Genomic DNA, 14,710 nt, shown 5'->3' with positions numbered 1-14,710 from the left:
AAAGATTAACGAGTGACATGCATTTTTTCGTCCTTCCATCTTGTACAAGAAATGTTTTTAGCACTTTGGAAGTTTATGAACATGAAATATTATTGAATTATCATAATTAGTATTTCTTGGGGCACACTAATACTTAACAACTCTTATGTTTTAATACATAAAGGTTCTGACAAAGTCTGAACACCAAGGAATATAACAAACATACGCCTTTTTCAGAATATCACAGAACTATTTTCAGATGCTTTCCTTTATCATTTCATAATTCAAAGCAAAAATATTATTCCCATTCCAACAAAAAGATTAAACTAAATTTCAAAGAGAACACGATAAAGGAAGATATTTTTCAAAATAAATTCTCATTATCCCTTAAAATCAAAAGAGAAAAACCATGCCCAAGATTTGTATCTCAGACAAGAATGCAGGAATCTCCTTTTTAATGAAATATGACAAGTCCCTATGTTGCAAGCACAGCCAAACGCTTGGATTTACCCATGTGTACAGTAATATGTTTACCAGTTTCATGTTTTAGGGCAGCCTCTGAAGAAATCTTTCACCTGTTGTGAGACATTTAACTTTTCAGTGCCCAAAGCCTGCCAGAGTCATAAACCTTTACCTTAGCGCCATGGCACAACATTAGGAGATTTTGTGGCTTTTGGAATGTTAATATTTTGTTAGTTTTTTGCGAGCTTTTCAGGGGTCGTTAACCCTTGATTGGCAATGAACTGGTCAATAAGAGCTGAAGGTGGCTATTAAACTGATCTATGCTTGTAGCTGTGAATCTAGCCCACATTTGTGAAGTATTTGTAATTAATAAAGTAAGGTATAATATTTGATGGGAGTGGTGATGATGGACAGCAAACCCTTCCTGTTACCAGTCATAATTTGATTGATATATAGGAAGTAGTTAGGAATATATCATCTCCTTGCTTTATCTAACATGTGAACTTTTCTTGATATACAGCTCTCTCTTAATTAAACTTTTCATGAATAAGGTCAACCATATTAGCAAATTATTACCAGGAGCTAAAATACTCGTTTGCAGTTATTTAAATTTGCATCACCAACAAACCTAACAGTCCTGATATTTAGTAAATTAATAATATTGCGTAATCAATACACAAATAACTCTGAAAAATACCACATTTAAAGAATTTACTCACAAAGTGTAGCAATACAATACTTACAAAGTAATATCTAATTATTACACAAACTATAATTACTACAAAAAATATTACCGAAACATGATTACAACTACAAGAAATGCCAAAAATATTTGTACAATTAAAATTTAACAAATCTTACTTATCACAGAAAAGATAAATTAATTCAATTAAAGAATTTCATATATAGCCTATTGAAGTCAAACAATGTGTTTTTCTCCAAATAGATCATATTATAAATATGATATTTTGTTTTAAATAATATCATCAAACATTGCCATTTATAAATTGTTTAAGTCATCAGGAATATTAATGACTGTTGCAGTTGGCATTGAGCCAAACTCATCTCTTTCTCAGCTTCATCTGATGAAGTTCACTATAGGAAAGTTGTTATCGTGGTAACCTAAAGTTCCCCTTGGGATAACAATAATTCCTCATCAAAGACACTTGACAAGACTTACTCATTTCTACAATAATCTTTCACCATCATGCCATGACGTGTATTTTCTGATCAATTTCTCATAGAAGGAGATCAAACATAATCGAAACAAAAACCTGAGGTAATATTTTTTATTAACTCTTCAGAAATCTAAGAGAAAATACTCCACAAAGTCGCAGTTGTTTCTGCCTGTTTATTGTTGATATTCATATCAGAGCCCATTGTGATTTACATAACAGCCCTCATCATGATTTTTAAAATGTTTGGTCAAAGACCTCTGAAAAATATTCATTGGTCATCAAAATAACTAATCCCTTATTTAATTACATCTGCCCATATTATGGGCCAATGTCACTTACATAGTAGCCCTCATCATGGATATCAATCGATATAAAACATCACCATTAAATCATCCAGAAAAGGGTCAAGAAGATTTGAATATCAGCCCTTATCATGGACATATTTATTAATTCTTACGAGATGAACAGCTTTATGACGATCCCTGTATTCTCCTAGTGTAATACTGGCTGCCATATTGGTCGTAATTGTCAGGCCCACTATGAACTTGAAGACCAAATAATGTAATATCTGTGCCGCTGGCCTGAGCAAGCACTTGCTCTGCAAGTCCTGGTACAAACTAAACCCCCAGTTTGACATGCTTGAGAGAACCCCACTCTATACCGTGTCGTAAAACGGAAATGGGCAGAAAGTGTTGCGATCAACTTGACAGCTGAGTTTCGATTCCTCCACATGACTGAGCCTAAGTCACATGTTTATAACAGACTGGATCGTGTTTGTTGTTGTGCCCATCCCGCAAATTTATTTTCAAAGCAGTAAAAGACGCTTGTTTCCGAAAAGACTTTTTGACAACTTTCCATTGAACATGAACGTCCAGTCTGCATGCAGAGTATCTTGCTTTAAAATCACTTACGATCTGGAATTACATCAATGTTTGTTTTGTCCTGGTTTCAAATAAACTAATTTTACGACCAACTGCATTCGTTACCAACACTATAACTGTCATAAAATCACAAGAGAACTGATTCCTACAGTGGAGTCCTTTTTATCAGCCAGAAACTGCATGGGTAAATATTTCCAAGAAACTTCTATCTCTACGATGATTTTTCAAGCAGGAAGGAAGTTAGATGAAACACGATCTAGACATTCCCACAAATAAAGGCAACAACCGACAGATAAGATGCCATAATGATTCCGAAATCGGTCCAGTCCATAAACAAGTCATATAGTTTATTACTCAAGACAAAAGCATGTGTATGAGATCACTGTAGTTCTATTATAGACACAGGATGGGTCCGATCTGAAGGGTGTAAGATGATTCCCAGACTAGCCACAGACATGTTGCAACAATTGTGTGATTGTTGTGGTGCTTAAACAGAAGTACCGCTGTGTCCAGTAAACCCTCCCAGGATAATCAGCTTCAGATGAACACCATGGGGGGAAAGGATGGAAGAGTGAGGGATAGGTGAAAGATTAACTGGAACTTGGTCTCATTAGCTGTAGTATCCTCTTAATGACCTCCAGGTGATACCACAAGTCGGGAAGTTCAAACAATTAGATTTAGTTTGAGGAAATGAGTTGAGGAATGGAACATGTAAACAATGCTTGGTCTGTGAGCCAGTGGGATGGATTAATGCTGCTCTGTATTTCAGTTGTATCATGACATGGCCTTGAATGATAAAGGAAAGCTCAAAATTGGGCAGGTCAGTGATGACAACCACTGGATGACAGATTGTGGAGTTGTCAAGGATCATAGCTGGGACGTATCCAGTGATTGTGACATGGGAAGGGATACAATTCAGTAGTTCCAGCCACAGATGCCTAAACCCCTGTGAAGATAGAAAGTCACACTGATGTCCCACAGTAAATGAAATGCATTATTTTCCCCTCTGCCTAGTCCTTTCTGCAGTGTTTGAGACCTAAATGACACTACCTCAGTACTTACTGGAATAGTATAAATCAACAATCTTCTTCAGATGAAAAGCCAAAGTCGTACCCCCTAGTCTGTCATACATACCCTGAAACAAATATACCCTGTGACCAAGAATCCCATGCAAGTCTAGATTTCAAATGAGTTCATAGTTTCAAATGAAGACGTCTTGGACCTCCTTTTCATTACATTTTTGATGATTATTTTTCATGAACAGTTTTTTTGAGGTAATATATGTTCATATTATTGACTAGATGTTAGTCTATCATCCATTTTCTGTAAAAGACCCTTAATTCAAAGAATGTATGATACATAAATATTCCCATCAACATCCAACCCAGGGTTAAATGACAATCAATTACAGCAGACAGTGAGTGTTTAAGATACCGGGGTACCTTGTGTATACAATATCATATCCATCAGTCAACTTCTACCAGCCCTGCCTTAACTGATGAAGGGATGGACAATGAGAGACAGGCCGAAACACACAGAGAAAACCCTTCTATGTTATCTGATCTGATAGTGTTTACAAGAATCTGATGTTGAACAGACAAGCACATGGCTGTGAAGATTCAACTAGTGGCACCATTGTGTTTGGTAATGACACCAGCAGTAGCACTGTAGTCCCCTAGAGGCAACCTGTGGTTTGATAGTGTCCTCAGGGGCACCATGGCGTTTGGTAATAATACGAGAAGCAACATCGTGTTTCATTAACACTAGAGGCACAGTGGTGTTTGGTAGAGCCACAATGGTCACCACAGTGTTTGGTAATAATACAAGAGGCACCATGGTTCCCATGAGTGTTACCATGGAATTTGGTAAAAACATGAGAGGCACCATGGTGTTTGGCAATAACACATGGGTCACCATGATTTTGGTAGTGCCATGAGAGTCACCATGGTGTTTGGAAATAATGCTACAGGCACCATTATGTTCGGTAATAACACTAGAGGCACCATGGTATTTGGTAATAACACTAGAGGCACTGTGGTGTTTGGTATTAACACTAGTGGCACCATTATGTTTGGTAATAACACTAAAGGCACTGTGGTGTTTGGTAATACCTCTAGGGGCACCATGGTGTTTGGTAATGCCCATCAGTGCCCAATGCAGCACCACTTTCACTGGCAGTGTCCTCAGTAGCATCATGGTGTCTATAAGCACCCCAAAACTCACCACTGTGTTTGGAAGTCCCTGTCCAGAACAGGAACCAGACAAGAAGAGGGTTCATTATCTCCCCATGTCATATTGTGACTATGGATGGTTTCTAATTGTATTCTGTAAGTAAGTTTGAAGATGAAGGCAATTAACTTCAAATCTTGACGCTCTTGCACATTGAGTAGCACAAGACAGGCGTGAAATGGTTTTGTCCTATCCAAGTCCAGACAGTAGGCTATTCTAACTCAAGTGACAGGTCCAAGTGACAGATTATAATGGAGTTTTTCACCATCTGAAGAGCTTATCTGCCTTCCTCCAAGGGGCAATAAAGCCAGTGTCCACAGGGGGCAGTCTTATCATGCTAATTAACGTCATTAAGACAATTGGACAGAGACCAAACGACCATTCAGCGGTACGCCTAGTATACAAAATACAGCCTAGTCAATTGTTAACCACTTTGTCTGAGACTAAGGAATTGCCGATCCTCCTTGGCAGTTATTGCACTGATAAATGGTAATTAAACCGAGGCATAATCAAACCTTAATGCTTTAATATTTTCTTGAAGAAAGGGAATTATTTTCTTCAATAATCAACACAACAGGGTGCCCTCTTATCAAAATAGAAATCAGCATTCACAGAACCCCACTGTAACCTATAAGAGAGCTCAGCCTGCATGAATTAAGGATAAATAATACAGAGGCTAGGCTATAATAGATATTTCCCAGACATGCCATTTTTATCTCCCTGAATATTATAGTCCAAACAGGATATAAAACATGCTTTTTTATCAGAAGCATGCTACAGTTGAAAATCAGTTTCAGAGTTCCTTTGAAAGCGATGCTACAATAATGTGATATTTGTGTCTTTCATGTAATATATATTGGTGTTTATCATGTCTTTCATATATATAAACAAACAACAACAAATAATTATGAACATATACACTATAGATCTGACATCAAAAAACAATATCGAGCACATAGGTCTCGATTTTTCTTGTTACCAAAACATTAAGATATGACATTACAAAAGTAGCTTTTGATAATTCTTCTGATGCTTTATTCAATTATAAAATGATGAATTTGAAAGTTTACTTGTGTGATTCAAGCTATGATTTCTCAAACTGAAAATGCATATCTTTGTTAGAATTAATGGAAAACTAAATTTGAAACTTTTTATATCATTTCCATGTCATTTAAAAGATAACCTTATTTTTGAAATTCATTACAGTTGCAAACAAATAAGAATAAAATCTCTCCTCCTCATTCTAAAATTGTCTGCCAAGAAATCCAACACAGAGCCCTACAAAGGTTATATTTAAAAATCAACATAAAGTAAGTACTCATGTCTACCCTGCACAAAATCTACCATGCGTCATTAAAAACAAATTCTGGGATAACAAAGAACTCCCCTACCGTATCCTCACATGATTGGAAAAAAGAACAACTGATTTATTTGGTGGGGCATAAACCTATTTTTGTGTTCAAAAGAAGTCTATTTCTCCAATGACAGAGAGTATTGCTGCCCCCATCGCCACCCAGTCACCAATTACAGTCAGCAGATCTTCCATAGGAGCTCCAAATGAGGGCCCAACAACGATGTCTGTCACTTGCCTCGTGAAAGTTTGTATTCTCCCCAAACAATAAAAAACAAACAATCTTTATGGCCTCAAGTGGCAGTTTTTACTTCCTACTTAATCAATTTTCAGGTCTTATTAAGTCCTGATGAGAGACTGGATACACCCTAATAAGGGTACTTCCACATCAGAACACTATCTTTGATAACAAAATAAAGTATGGCTTTGGTTTCTTGGCAAACTTCAAACTTTCCCATGGGTGGATAGGAATTTAAATACCACTGACAGATTTATTTGTTATTGTCCGTTCATGAAATCAAATTTGGACTATCTGTAATATAAATTCAACCTGGTTAGTTTTATGGTCTATGGGACATTAAACAAGTCATACTAGGTGTTGCTGTTGGGGTGAGTTTTGAGATGTTGTTCGGGTGAGTTTGAAGCTGCTGTTGGGGTGAGTTTTGAGATGTTGTTCGGGTGAGTTTGAAGCTGCTGTTGGGGTGAGTTTTGAGATGTTGTTCGGGTGAGTTTGAAGCTGCTGTTGGGGTGAGTTTTGAGATGCAGTTGGGGTGAGTTTTGAGATGCTGTTGGGGTGTGTTTGAGGTTGCTGTTGGGTTGAGCATCGAGTCGTTGTTGGGGTGAATTTGGAACTGCTGCTAGGATGAGTTTGAAGTTGCTATTGGGATGGGGTATGGATTGCTGTTGGGTGACTTTGAAGTTGCTGTTAGCGTGATTTTGAAGTTGCTGTTGGGGGATGGGTTCTCATCTCGTTGTTGCTACAGTTTGAGTTTTGAATTGATGTGATGGTTACCGTTAGGATTGAGGTTGTAGTTGTTGATGGGATGATGCTTCTGCCATTACAGGGGCAGCTGGCTCCTTGAAGGATGTCTCTTTACCGTGTGCACTGATACAGATATCAGCATGACCACAACCCTATCAATGTACAACCTCACCACTGGTCATCCCCACCTTGACCACATCATGCTGAATACCAAGCTATGATTATAACGATGACGACAATGTTGATGAAATAGCACAGTGATTCACAAAGAAAAACATGAACTTAACACTAAGAAAGTGTACTGCTAACTACAACAGGTTATATGGCATCATGAAGTTGCCATTAAACTGTAGATGATGATGATGATGTATCTTGCTGGGCTTACCTTGCAGTCCGAAGCTGTCACCAGGGGGAGCTGTGTGAGCCTGAAACATAAGAAGGATATTAAAAATACTTAAAACAGTTAACATATTAATAAGAATAATAGTAACAAATAAAATTCAATAACTACTACTACTACTACTACTACTACTGCTGCTGCTGCTGCTGCTGCTGCTGCTGCTGCTGCTGCAACTACTACCACTGCTACTACTATTGCTGATGCTACAACTACTACCACTGCTGCTGCTGCTGCTGCTACTACTACTACTACCGCTGCTGCAACTACTACCACTGCTACTACTACTACCACCACCACTACTACCTCTGTTATATGACTATTGCAATGACTACTGCTTCTACCACTACTACCGCAGCTATTATTACTACAACTACTGCTACCATGATAATGATTAATCCTAAACAAACAAAAACAAGGAAATAATGTGGAGACTTATAAGAGTAATTCATATTCAACATAATATATTAAGAAATTATAAAACTTCACATTCTATGAATATAGGAGCATACCAGTATGATTGCATGATAGTCTCTCATAACACCCATATGCATTTCCACAATAAATAATGAAAAACCTCAGTTAACACACTAGGACCGCAAAATGTCTACTGACAAGTCGACCCAGGAATCTTCCATTTCTGATCAACAAATAAATGATGAGGGTTTTTTTAACTTCTAAATCTCTCCATGCAACGTGTCATATTTCTCTATTACGCTTTCAAAATCAAAATATAGCTGTTGAAATTATGCCTATCGTGAGGAAATTATGCCTACCAAAAGACAATTTTTTCTGTCAGATTGTTTGGTTTTCGATGTGAGAAGATAAGAACCAGTTAAGATCAAAGTCATCTACTGGTGCTTCTTGCAAGAGGAAATTCCCCCATAATTTATGTATCTGGTGGAGCATATAGGGAGGAAGATAACGCCATTACAATCATCAAAACAAAACTTGTCCTTGGCTTTGTTGCTGCTGGAACCCTCGATCTGGCAGGAAATTATATTTTTTGTCCATTAAGACCTCCTGTTGCAGATTTGGGTTTTAATTGACTTAAGGTGCCGTCGTCATGCGAGGACGATGCCGCTTGTGTCCCTGACAGACATACAATCGCAACATACGATGGTTCGCCACGTTTGTTGTCAACTTGTGGTTTTGCTGCAACTTTGGGCACAAGAGACAAAGAAAGAAGTTCAAAACGCATTCCCCGACCCCTACATGGTGGCTTTTGGTTAGAATCTTCTTTTCATTTTCTTGTCATTTGTGGGTGCTTAATGGTGATCCATATCTGCTAAGAGCAAGACTCTGTCTGCTTCGGTATGTGACATGCGCCTTTCCTCCCCATTAGCATCTATCACTTTTCGGGATACTTGGACCGACACTTTCAATGGCAAAAATCCATAGTAGCCCCCCAAGAAAATGGTCTCTGATGAAAGGAAATAAAGGCGCCATCTGGTGCAGGAAATGGGATGGAGGCACAGACTTTCTACGACGCAAACAACAATTGTCAAATTCGCAATTGTTGGCCCTATTTCCATTAGGCATTTGTTAAGGACTCCTCTTCCAGAAGTCGCTATCTTTTCAATGTGTCACACGTTTCAATCTTGACTGTTGCTGCTTTTTATGTCTGTGCGTTTCTGTATTATGATAAGAATGCTCAGCATCAAGTTTGGACAAATGAAATTAGACTACCTTCAAACATTAGCAAGCAAAGAATCACAACATCCCCTAGCCCAGCTACAAACAGACGTGGCCCACACTTCATCATGGCTTGCTGTCCTCTCACCAAGCACCCCATCATCTAACTACCAACTTAAAACCAAGCTTACAAAAGTTTGAGCCAATAAATGTCACTGAGTGGATTGTGGCAGTTCAAGGTGGTTCCAATCTTCAGAGCAGAAACCGATTCCAAAGTTCCTGATTTCTCACTGTCCTGACAACCCCCATCAGCAGAAGACAGTCTACGAATATATCTACTACATAACACACAATTACCAGTGTTATTACTGCATCTGTCACAAGAAAGAGACTCATGACAGACAAAAAAAAGGTTCCTGTTTTTAAGATGTAATAAAATGTCTTTAATAATCACATGACTTCACAATGTTCTTGAAGAAGTTTCGGAACTATGTTCCTTATTTCCTCACAGCTATGTTGGAGATTTTACTTTTTTCATGAGCAGCCATGTTTGTCATTTTCGCATTATTATGAACGGAATTCTCGACATCTGCAGTTCTGCAGAACAGCTGTGCAACTGCATGATTGAGAATACTTTCCACCAACACCAGTGTCCATTGGTGCCATAAATTCAATATTTTTATCACACCATCAACAAAACACTGTAAGTTTAAAAATGAAAGAAAATGCACTCTTGACAACAGACCTGAAGTAGACATTACAACAGACCTATTTACACACTGAAACATTTGGAATCTATAATCCCTGTACAAGAAAATATTCTTTAAAAACATTTTTTCAAGATCTGTTCGAACAGACAACTAATTTTCACAATTTAATCCCTAACACCTTATTGAGGACAAATACATAATAATTTACTGTGATCAATACAAATAGTACAAATCTTGTAATTAGATATCCAAATGACATGAAAAAATACAGATTAAATGGTACGTTTCTTAAAATTGACAGGAATATCTCAATCTTTATCCATTTAGCTTCAGTCTAAACACATTACTAAAACCATCAGAGAAAAAGGTGCAAAGTTAAAGTACTAACTTATAATGTGTTGGGTTAAACAGGTATGACGTAAGATCAAGTCCCTCATTTAAATACTTCACAAAAACTAAGGAGAGAACAATTGAGTTACTGAATATCTCTTGAACTTCCCTTGTACTAATTGTATTAATCAGAGACGAGGTGTAACTAAACGTGCTTGATCTAGCATCTTAGTTAAGATGATTACATCATTCAAGACTTTACCAATGATTGACACAAATGCTCTGGAACAATTACCCATAGCGAACCTTACATGACAACTCTCTTGCAAACATAATGGAACTCGAGGTCATCGGGAGTTTTAGTTAAAAGCTTTATTTTTGTATGAAGAACATTAGCCTACAAATAAAGATTCTGTCAGTCAGACCAAAATGGACCACAATCAATGATTTTCCACCATTAATTCCAGATTTCTTTTGGTCTTTACTAATGGATGCAAGCTGGCTGAAGACTGTACACGTTTCCATGCCATTGCAAACCATCGGCAGCCCAAAAAGAAATTCTAGCCACCATGAAAATGAGTCTTGGAAGTTCTAAAGCAAATTTTCAGGGAATTATTCCACTATTTAGGTATTATAGTCGAATCAGAGATTGAGTAGCTAGAAGACTTCACACAAATAACTTGGAGAAGTCCGAACTATTCTCTGTTCCAGACGACTTCCTGATTCTATGTGAATAGTACCGCTACATGTAAACCCCCCTTTTTACACTAAGCCCCCAATTGTTCGAGCCAAAAATGAGTAAAAGAGTTTTCAAATTTGCTTGGTGAACCCCCATGGCCTATTATTAAAGGGTGAAAATGAGTTCTTTGAAGTCGGCCATTTGCCCAGTTTGACAGAAGCTCAGAGAGAGATTAGTATTGTATGCATAAGCAACCAAAGGACATAAAACCCTAAACTTGACAATTCTTCTGAGGAACACTCATTATCCAGGCAAGAATGCACACTTCTGCTAATGAAGGACACATGTTTACAATGAGATGGCAGCAGGAGAGGTCTACCCTGCAAGAGAACTTGGGCAAAATGCATTGTAATAGATCATTTCCTGTGTTTCTGGGAACTAACCTGTTCCATATGGAAACTATATGTTGCTTACTTTCTCACTACAGTTACATTTTTTACTAGCTCCGGGAGATTTATTCATCCCAAAGGAAGCTAATTATACAAAACTTTTAAAACTGCAAAAACTATTGAGGAGGAAGTCAAAGGTTGCACTTTGAAAACTTCAGAAAATTCGGGGTCCATTAGAAAAACTAACATGATCCGGTTAATAACTTGATGAAGTTGGGATGATGTTTTCCAGGCAGGTTTATGTTGATTGTTGTGCTGATTGTTTGTTAAAATTTCAGATGACATTCTGTCATACTTTGGGTTTTAGTGTTCTCTGTTCCAACTTTGGCTTTATCTGCAGTGAGATTTGACAGAACTGAGAACTATTGACAACTGATGTCGCTGAAGGGTTTGAGACTTAAAATCACAACATGCTTGAAAACTCAGTCAAATTTACTCACCCACTCAACAACTCATTAAGTGACCCATTCAACCATTCAATCTCTCATTCACCTACTCATTCAATCATGCCCCAAACAGCTCATTTAACCATCTAATCACTCATCATCTATTCACTCATTTAATCATAGGCACCAGCACTCATTCAATCACATCCATCAACATTCAACCATCCATTCACTTGTTCAGTTATTCATCAATGTACACATTCAATTACAACCATCAACTCATTCAACCATCCACACACTCATTCCCCCATCATTTAATCAAAACCATTGACAATTATTCGTCCATTCACCCACTGATTCAATCACATCTACCAAAACTTGTTGAACCAACCAACCACCCATCCACACACTCATTCAATCACCCACCAACCCATCCACAACCTCATTCAATTACCCATCAACCCATCCACACACTCATTCAATCATCCACCCACCCACACTCATTCAATCACCCACCCACTCATCCACACGCTCATTCAATCACCCACCCACCCACCCACACACACACTCATTCAATCACCCACCACACACTCATTCAATCACCCACCCACACACTCATTCAATCACCCACCCACACACTCATTCAATCACCCACCCACACACTCATTCAATCACCCACTACACACTCATTCAATCACCCATCCACCCATCCATTCCCTCATAGCTGACCATACTAATCAAATCGTCCACTCACAGTCAACTTACACAAAAACTCATTTTGTCACGTTGAAAAAAAAATCACTCCCTCACATCACCCATTCACTCCATTCAAATCAGGGTAGAATAAGCCCTCAGCAACCCATGCTTGCCACAAAAGGTGACTATGCTTGTCATAAGAGGTGACAAACAGGATCGGTCATAAGAGGTGACAAACAGGATCGGTCAGGCTTGCTCACTTGGTTAACATGTCATCAGTTCAAAGTTGCGCAGATTGATGCTCATGCTGTTGAACACAAGACTGTCTGACTCAGACTCGACTATCTACAAGCCGTCACCATAAAACTGAAATACTGCTGAGTGCAGCATAAAAATAAACTCACTCACTCACAGACCAACCAGTCAAAGTCACTCACTCACTCTCTCATTCACTCAACAAGGTTTTGACAGTTGTCTACAATACATTGTGTACATTACTGTCAAATATTTTTCTATATAATACCCTCCTATTCTGTATGTCTCGCACAATGGTATTCTCCCATCCTCATCCTCAAGAACAAGAAACATCATCATCACAGAATCACCAAAATAAACAATAATACTAGGAATATAGGGCAAGATTTCAAATGGATTTATAAATTTACGTAAATGCGATAAGTTCGTCTTGATGGTAGAATTTGAGAACTTTTATCAACCCTCACGTCTGACAAAATCACCAGTGTTCACAACTGTTGAAATGATGTACTATCTGAAGATAGGGACTTGTTAAATTTAAGGGTTGATAGGATATTTATTCTAAACTCATCTTTGTTGTAATTATCTGCGAATTATGACAACCCTAAATATGTGGCTGGTTGTAGTCCTGCTTACAACCTAACCACACCAAGAATCTGCGTAACACATGTTCGGCTATCTTATCATTCACGCCTGAATGAAAAATGAAGGATAGCAGACACCATCTAAAAAGAATATGTCTAAATGTTTTTGTCTCCACACCTATCTGATAGCGCCCAGAAAACTTGGGATCCGCTCCATCAGAGTAACACGATACTCTCGTGCAAATCTCACGTCTACATAAACTTGTTTCCTCGTCAAGAGGGCATCACCATCGCTTGCTCTGTGAGCTAACATGGATACAGACACTTCACTGCCATCAACATTGTTATATAATTTCTTATTTAGTCTTTATGACTTATTAAATAGGATTGAAAGTGGTTGGTTAACCACAACTGGCTATTGTGATTTATCATCAGACCTATTATACTAATTCCTGACCTGACCTGATTCCATAATCTGGCTCTTCAAGATCTGACGAGGCAAAATCCAATCTCAATGTAGATCCCACCCAAACAAAACATGATTCCTCCCACTCAATATGAGACTCCATCTACCCATAAAACACCTGTCTCAACCAACTCAATACCAGACTCTCTCCTGCCAACACCAAATCCTCCACACAACACCTGACTCCAGCTATCCAACACCAGACTCTACCCATTCCCGATCCAGCATCACATCCTACCTATCTAGCATCAGACTACCCAGCCAGCATCACACCCTACCCAGCCAGCTTCAGATTACCTAAATCTACCATTAGACCATAGCCATTCAGCATTAGACCCTACCCATTCAGCACCACAAGTTACCCAGCCAGCTTCCATCAGATCATACCCATCCAGCACCAGACCCTACCCATCCAGCATCAGACCCTACCCATCCAGCATCAGATCCTACCCACACAATATCCCACACACCAAACTTCACCCACACAACACCAGACTCCACCCACCATAAATCAGACCTCATCCACCCAATACCGGACTCATCCACCAAAAGCCAGACTCCACCCAGCCAATACTAGATTCTACTAAAGCTAATATTCCAAATATTCCCACCAATCCATATCATCAGCCATGCTTACTCCAGACAATGTTCTAGACAGACTGACGCTGAAGTCAGCAACTAAAGACATGTTTATAAATATAACTAAAAGCTTGCCGACAAATCTATTATATTCCTACCCCAAGATCTTTCCCCAGGTTACTTGAACCCTTAGCATTGATATATAAAAAATATACACATAAAAAAAAATAAGATTCATTATTAAATTACTTACCCTGTTTCAAATTTGCTTTTTTAAAAATTGCAAAAAAAAATTAAACTTCCCAAGAAGTTTCAATTCCACCTGGACATTGAAAGCTGTCAGTGAGGGCTCATAAATCTGAGCCAAGCTTCTGTGTGGAACACAAAACAGGTACAGCTGCAAAGCATGTGCTGCCACAGATAATTTTTTTGTACAATTCTGAAAGGTTTGCCAACATTAAGATTGCATATTCTCTTTTACA

At 38.3% G+C, this 14,710-nt stretch overlaps 1 protein-coding gene across 5 annotated transcripts in view; it reads right to left on the bottom strand.

Moving 5' to 3' along the window:
* LOC137260928 (transcription factor SOX-5-like) overlaps positions 1-14,710 on the bottom strand; it is a 244,083-nt gene that overhangs the window by 32,984 nt on the left and 196,389 nt on the right. For all 5 annotated transcript variants that reach the window (XM_067798486.1, XM_067798487.1, XM_067798488.1 and 2 more), the window contains one exon: positions 7,448-7,487. In XM_067798486.1, coding sequence (XP_067654587.1) covers positions 7,448-7,487 — 40 coding nt within the window. The remainder of the gene's footprint in view (positions 1-7,447; positions 7,488-14,710) is intronic.

This window comes from Haliotis asinina, chromosome 14 (genome assembly GCF_037392515.1).
Source record: "Haliotis asinina isolate JCU_RB_2024 chromosome 14, JCU_Hal_asi_v2, whole genome shotgun sequence".
In the NCBI taxonomy this organism is placed as follows: domain Eukaryota; kingdom Metazoa; phylum Mollusca; class Gastropoda; order Lepetellida; family Haliotidae; genus Haliotis; species Haliotis asinina.
The sequence above is the reverse complement of the archived record's forward strand: the minus strand, read 5'-3'. Positions and strand labels throughout refer to the sequence as shown.